At 50.7% G+C, this 7500-nt stretch overlaps 1 protein-coding gene across 1 annotated transcript in view; it reads right to left on the bottom strand.

The window, feature by feature from the left end:
- The window catches only part of adgrl3.1 (adhesion G protein-coupled receptor L3.1), a gene marked incomplete at its 3' end in the record, with an annotated part of 102323 nt that overhangs the window by 40673 nt on the left and 54150 nt on the right, over positions 1–7500 (bottom strand). Inside the window, exons 6-9 of the mRNA XM_079730908.1 lie at positions 6404–6856; positions 4917–5020; positions 3753–3938; positions 2424–2462 (exon numbers count right to left, since the gene is read on the bottom strand). Coding sequence (XP_079587034.1) covers positions 2424–2462; positions 3753–3938; positions 4917–5020; positions 6404–6856 — 782 coding nt within the window. The remainder of the gene's footprint in view (positions 1–2423; positions 2463–3752; positions 3939–4916; positions 5021–6403; positions 6857–7500) is intronic.

A 7500-nucleotide genomic window follows, 5' to 3' on the forward strand; every position in this document is an offset into this window, starting at 1 on the left:
GAGAGACAGAGAAAAATACATTCCACCATCTGTCCCTCGCATGGCTGGGCGCTGCTGTGTTTCCTAAGCATGTCTTCGTCAGAGGAGTAGGCCGCTCCCCCCTGACAGGCCGAGTATGTGAATAAATCAGACCCACAGCTCAGAGCCCACCGCGCTCTCAGCCGCCGCCCATAAATAGAGGACAAATTAGACAGCGTCATTGGGTACCGGGCGTCAACCGCCTGCACTCCTTAAAGTTCACCTAGTCCACCGCCGCTTCCCATGGTCTTCCCTACCCCCGTCTCCCCGCCCCACCCCTCTCCCTCTCTCTCTCTGCTATCTCACTTTCCTCTCCCTTTTCACTCTCTCACCGCCACACTCACGCTCTCTCTCACCCACTCCAGCATCACACCTTTCAGTTTACTTGTCTCTCCCTCTCTCTCTCTCTCTCTCTCTCTCTCTCTCTCTGCACCCACCACCCCACCATCCGCTCCGCCATGAATAAATTGGCAGTTTAATATACATGAAACGAGTCCCTGGATCCCTGAACGAAGCAAAACATGAGCTCACGATGGAGCACAGGAGGGGGGAGGGCGAGAGAGACACAGACAGAGAGAGAAAGATAGAGAGAGAGAGAATACAATTCAATTATTTCTGTCGTCTATTAAGAATGTGAAACCCTCCTGCCCACTCTTCTAGCTTGGCAATTAGTTTGGCAGATAATTAACGAGGAGAGGGCAGTGCCACACTGCAGTGCCTAATCACAGCCGTTTCTTCCAAGCACAAGTTGGGGACTGTTGATATCATTTTGCTGCAAAATCCTGAAGGCTAATTATATAATCAATCATTGTGATTCGCCAGATGATAGTGAGCTCCAAGGTGTGTGAGCAGGATTTTATCGTCAACATCTCTTTTGCTCTAAACTGATTCTGGATTCTCAAAAAACCCTGAAAAGGTTACTCCAGGGATTATCCTTATTAGATTATAGAGGCACATCAAAATCGGGTCTGGGTGTTTTGATATGCAGGGACGGGATCACTGTTGACAGCAGTGTGTGAGTGTGGGTTTGTGTGTGTATAAGTGTGTGTGTGAGTGTGGATGTTTGTGTGGATGTGTGTGTATTGTAATTCAGTCCATGTATGTGCGTGTGTGCGTGTGTCCGGTGTGTGTGTGTGTGTACGTGTGTGTGTGTGTGTGTGTGTGTGTGTGTGTGTGTGTCAGCTTGCATACGGTGTTAAGCCATGTTTAGTTATGTGACATTGCTGACTAGTGCTGACGTTAAGACTTTTCATGAGAGGGTAAAAAAGCCTGCATCAGGAGAAAAAGAGCGAGACCATAGCAGAGAGAGGGAGAGAGAGAGAGAGAGAGAGAGAGAGAGAGAGAGAGACATTGAGAAAGAGAGAGGGAGTGGGAGTGAGAGAGGGGTGGGAGACAGAGAGAGGGAGAGTGAGAAAGAGAGTGCCAGAGAGATAGAGAGGGAGAGAAAGGGCGAGCTCAGATACAGCAGTCTATTTACATGTTGCCAGAAGATCGGTCGTTTCATGTTCTCAATAGTGATTTTAGCGGAGCAGAAACATGCCTTACAGATATCCCAGGGATTTACAGTTCAGATCTGTGTGAGCCGGCATGAACCAAACACAAACACACAAATCACTGCTAATAAAGTCGCAAAAGTCGCAAAAAAATTCTGTTCAATAAATAAATGCAATGATTGCATACATTTGTGTGGATCCAAGCTACAGCTAAGCTGTACAAGCTAAGAGGCTGTGATCAAACAATGCACTACAGAATACAGACAATAATACATCCATCTCCATCTACTCCTGTGTGAAAGACTGAACCGCAAAGAGGACATATCTCGGAATGGAGATGGATTAAAAGCCATGAGTAGAGGGCTAGCCTGTTTACTATTCTGCCAAGGCCATCAGAAAGTAGATGAGCTCTTATTTTTATTGATCATGGCCCCTGATCACAAGGTAGGGGCGGGGTGCCGGCGAACATATCAAACCGCATTACTGACTTCTCCTCTAAAGTCAGAAATCCAGTCAGCAAAGACTCTGAGGAGGCGCAGGAAAAAAGAGGTAATCTCTGCAACCTTTGTGGTGCGATATTGGAGGACGATTCTGGCAACACAGCGTGATCAGTGATTACCAAGCCTCTTCTAAAAAAACAAGAATTACAACATCCTCTCACACTGACAGAGTCCTCCCCTCAAAAGGTTTGGACGGCCAAATCAGGGGAAAACACGTGCAGCCACGGTGGAATCAGGCGTTTGAGTGCAGAGTGCTGTGAGGTGTGAGTGCATACACATAACACATACACATAAATCAACATCGGTGGGCATGCTGTTCCCAGCAAGGGGGCGCATCAGGGGTGTTAGGGAAGGGGTGTTTGTGTGTGTCTTAGGCGTTGCTAACACAATCAACGGCAGGAAGCGGAAATACCTGCGTGAAAAACCGGCAGGACCTCTCTCTCTTCTGGAGCTGGAAATCCAAACAGTTTAGTGGTTAGCTGTGTAACACCTTACAGTCTCACACACGCACACAGACACATACCCACACGCGCACACTATCACACACCCGTACTCACGCATGCAAGCACTCACACACGCATGGGAGCAAGCAGACAATGGCGATTAATGTTCATTCATAATCTGCTCCTTCTTTTCCCTTCGTTATTTCCTCCCCTGTTATGTTTTCCTTCTCCTCCTCTGCCCAGTGTAATGATACGTTCCCTGCTCTCTGTTCCTGTCCTCCGATCAAACCTTTGTTCCACCCATTGTCCTCCGTTCATCTCCTCAATTGATGGCAATAATTACTAAGCCAGCCGTGCGTAATTGTTCATCGAAATATCCTAACAACAACACAAAAAAAAACACATAATAAGCATGCATATTACTTAATTAGTTAAATAATAATTGGGTCATTAATGAATCCGGAGCCGGCGTGTTTTCTCTCGATCGTCAAGGGGGGTTTCTTTTTCCCCTTTATGTCACGGTTTCCAGATAGAGAGCCTCTTTTCGTGGGGCCATCGGAGCTAATTGCCGTGTGTCTGAGTTGTGTTCGTCGCGCATGTAGCGGATTACAGGGGAGAGAGTGTGTGTGTGCGCGGGGGGCAGAAGGCAGAGGACGGGAGGAGCACGGAGGCAAGGAAAACAAAGCCCGCGGAGGAGCGACGTCTAGATGTGTACTGGGCTCCTGAGCGGATGAAAGGCACCGCGGCTTTATTGGACGTGACAGTAACTGAGTCTGGCGCGCCTCGCATAGCCTCCTTCCTCCCAGCTCCATTTCCACCCCCAACGTACCGAACGCACCCTGAGTCCATCCGCTAGACAGCCACTCGCCTGTCCTCATGGGAGAGCCCACCCTCTCACACCCTTTCCCTGACTTCCTCCAACTCTGAACGATGAGTCAAAGTTAACTTTTTCTCAGTTTGGCTATTATGCTGCAAGTCTTTTTTGAAACCGTTGATGGAGCCAAGGGCAAATCTCAGCTTAGTGGAAAGAAGATCTCTATTCAATTCTATTTTATTCCATTATATTATTCTACTCCCACTCCTCTCTTCGCCCCTGTCTCTCCCTTTCTATACACCAACTCCCTCTCTGCCCTCTCTCTCTACACCACCTCCCTCTATCTATACACCACCTCCCTCTCTGCCCCCTGACTCTCTCTCCACACCTCCCCCCTCTCTATGTGTACGTCTCTCTCTCAACACCGCCTGTCTCTCTCTCTCCACCTCCCTCCTCTGTGTGTATGTCTCTCTCCCTGCAGTACCTTGGTGAGGCTGCGGGCGGCGCTGTCCTTGCCGCCGGGCGTGAGGTTCCTGAGCTGGACGTCCAGCAGCTCCACCAGCTGGGCCATGGCCCGCACGGTGGAGGGCACGTCCCCCGGCCGCAGCAGGCCCTTGGTCTGCTCAGCCAGCTCCTTGGCCACGATGGCTGCCGTCTCCCCCGAACGCAGCTGAGGTGATCGAGGGGGGAGGGGGGGGGGGGGGGGGGGAGAGAGGAGTCAAATCAAATGAATGGATCAGGGAGGGGAAGGGGGGGGGGGGGGGGTGGGAAAGTGGAAGCCAGCAAAACAGGAACAGGAAATAGAATTAGAAATGTCAAGGAGCCGGGGAGTGGGGCCGGGGAAGATGGATGTGTGAGTCATGTGGTAGAGTGAGGTAAACAAGGAAATGGAGGGCAGAGGAGTTGAAGTGGGGTATTAACAATAATGGGCCGGGGAGGAGGAGAAAAACAACAAAGAGCAGAGCGAAAGAGCGCACAAGGAAAAAGGGTTTCAATGCAAGGAAGCCCCACATAGGAGAAGAACGGATGCGTTTAGCACCAATTTGGTTCATTGGTAAGAGACTCATTTCTATAAAAATGTCAGTGTTGTGTTTAACGCATCTCCTTTGAGTGCGCTTTAATGCCACTTAGGATTACTTTGCGCACACAAATCCTGCTCTAGCACCGCTGCTGCCATGTGGACTACCCCGTTTGGGCTTTTCACTTAGAGATAGAGGCCTGTGAAGCTATAAGGAGCCATTCAGCGAGCAGCGCTAAACACTGAACCTGGACACTATGCTCCTACATATTAGCTCCAATTTATTATATACTATTATAAAATCACCCTTGGGTGCATTGAGTAAGGCAAAAAAAAAAAGTACATGTTGAGATACACGCCCCAATACTTCCAGCTAAAGCCAGAGAAGGCCCAACGCAGTGAGTAACCTTCTCTTTAACAAAGAGGATCCCTCGAGTCAACATGTCTCCATCCATCCACACACACGCGCGTTCCTCAGGCCGGCTCTGTGGCCCCGATCCTCCGCCGTGGTCAATGTGTCTCCATGCATGACAAAGCGCTGCGGGAGCATATCCATTATGGATCCCCTTACACACTAGCTGGCTCCTCAACCAGCGGAGCCGTCGTGGCCGCCGGGGCCCGGGGTCTCACCTTCTGCATGATGTGATTGACCCAGGGTGACGTGCAGTTGCTGAGGTCAGGGCCTTGGGGATCCCAGTAGCCCAGCTGAGCCACGCACACGTATGTGGCCACACCTTCAGGACAAGGGGGAAAACGACACAGAGTCAACGCTGACGTTCCCCCAGAGACAGGGTCTGGAGACGCCACCGTTGTGGGGAGATGGTGTGTGTATGTGTGCATTTGTGTGTGTGTGTGTGTGTGTGTGTGTGTGTGTGTGTGAGTGATTGTGAATATCAAGCATCTCAGATGACCCCTTTTGCATCAGCTAACCGTATTTCTTGGTTATTGTGGGTTTTTTTTTGGATTAATTATTTTATATATATTTAAAATGTATAAAGTAAAAAGTATGTATATGTAAAAAGTATAAAATATTTTTAAAAGGGAAAATCTTTGTTTTTCTCATCCATTATACATACCTGCTCTATATTGTCTTTTTTTGCATGCATATTCAAAATATGTTAATATTGACAGATACAAAATGCAAAGTCTCCATGTGTATGCATGCTTGAATACACGTGTGTGTATGTGTGTGTGTGTGGGCTTTTTGTTTTAACCTCTCGCCTCAGTTAATATCCACTATAGCCCATGTTCTTGGCCTCGGTCAGAGCATGCAAACATCCATGGCTCTGTTTATTTACTCATTGTGTGTGTGTGTGTGTGTGTGTGTGTGTGTGTGTGTGTGTGTGTTTGTGTGTGTTAGTGTGTTTGTGTGTGTTAGTGTGTGTGTGTGTGTGTGTTTTGTTGTTATGTACAACAATGTACTGCACGTCTGCATATGCAAGCCCTTTTCATTCTTTTAATGAGTTGCTCTGCACGCCCGCTGTGCACGGCTGTGTGCACGTTGCGCCCCATGATAGAACTGTCCCATCGAATCACTGGCAAAAACCCCCGTGCTCCGCACAAGACTTTACACGGTTAAGGTTGAATCTGAATGGAAGGGCTCCCCTGCAAGAGACGGAGCAGTCAAAGAGGAACCCGGGGAATAGCCCGACATCAACGCAAGGTCACGTATTTAGAGGAAGAAAACGGGTCAAATGAAAACGTAAAATGAGGAAAAGTCTACATTAACCAGTACAAAAGGCAGCCGAAAACACTAGCAATTAAAAGCGAGCCTTTCCGTGGTTGAGTATATAAAACAAAACGTGCGCTCTCTCCTTCGCCTCCTTAAGCCCAAGGCACACTGAGCGCAGATTCTGCTTCATATTTATAGCACGAGCCAAAGAAAGGATTCTCATCATATTGTTTTAAACGGAGCGGAGCACACTCAGCATGAATATCAGGGGCGCTACATTTGTTCCCGCCTCCGAAGAGGAATCACAATCAATTCTATTTTTTTATTATCATGCGTCATCCTCCCCCCCGTCACTGCAGAGAACTTTGAGCTTCAGACAGCATCTAAAGACGGCTGTAGCCCCCCTCCCCCTTCTCCCCCCCCCGTCCGGACCCCCAGCACCTACCCAGAGTTCCAACGGGACAGGGCTGCTTGGCCCGCTGGCCCTGCTGGGTCCGGGGCCACGACACGTCGGCCGTCACCCGGGGGCTGCAGAAGTCCTGGGGCGGCGGCGGCACGGGGGGCAGCACGGGGGGCTGTGGGGGCGAGACGGGGGGATGCTGTGCCACGGCGGGGGGTGCCTGGACGGGAGGGTGCCGCCCGCCCGCCTTCTGGTTGGTGTCCGGGATCTGGTTGGTGTCGGACCCCCCTCCCCCGGCGCCCGGCTGCAGGGTGGGCTGGCGCACGGTGCTGGTGGTGCGGTAGCGCTGGCCGGGGGAGGTGGTCAGCAGGGGCCGGGGGGTGGTGTAGTAGGGCGGGACGCGGGTGGTGCTGGTGCGGCTGGTGGAGGAGGAAGACGACGAGCCCCCGCCAGCACCTCCGCCCCCTCGGATGGCGGGGACCATGGGGGGACGGTAGTCTGGGAGAGAGAGAGAGAGAGAGACGGAGAAAGAGTTGAAAAAGCGTTCATTTAATCTGGATGTTTGTATCATTTACTTTTAGTTATATCTCTCCCCTCGGTCTGTCAGGGTATGAAAAGGAGGTTGCTCAGTACAAAAACTGTTTCTATCACTTGGTTGAGCAACTCAACTAGACTAGACAGGGAGGGGTCCATGTGGGGGTCCAGTCTGTGCAGTAAATATGGCTCCACACCGATCCTAGCCCCCCCCCCCCGCCAGTGAGATTTACAAAACACTACAAAACACAACGCAACAAAAACGCCTCGCCGGCGAGAGGCGGTGTGTGATTCTCCTGCCTCTCCGTGTGCGGACTCTCTCGGCATCTGTTTGTCTGCGTGTGATCCTCCGCCAGCTCACTTGTTTTGCTAACACCAAACTCCCCAAACTCACCGTGATGAGTTTGGAGACGATACTGAAGGAGACCTCGCTAAAGTACCTTCCAAAGCGCAGCACATAAAACGGAGCAGCTAAGAGGTAAACAAAGAGGGATGAAATGAGCGGGAATAAATCAAGCCCGTCTCCTGGCGCGGCCTTATCTCCACACCGACGCTGGGATGAAGGTTACTCTCCTGCGCGGCGGCGGCGTTAGCCAGCGCTCCCTAAC

Source organism: Pollachius pollachius, assembly GCF_949987615.1.
Source record: "Pollachius pollachius genome assembly, chromosome: 2".
NCBI classification, from domain to species: domain Eukaryota; kingdom Metazoa; phylum Chordata; class Actinopteri; order Gadiformes; family Gadidae; genus Pollachius; species Pollachius pollachius.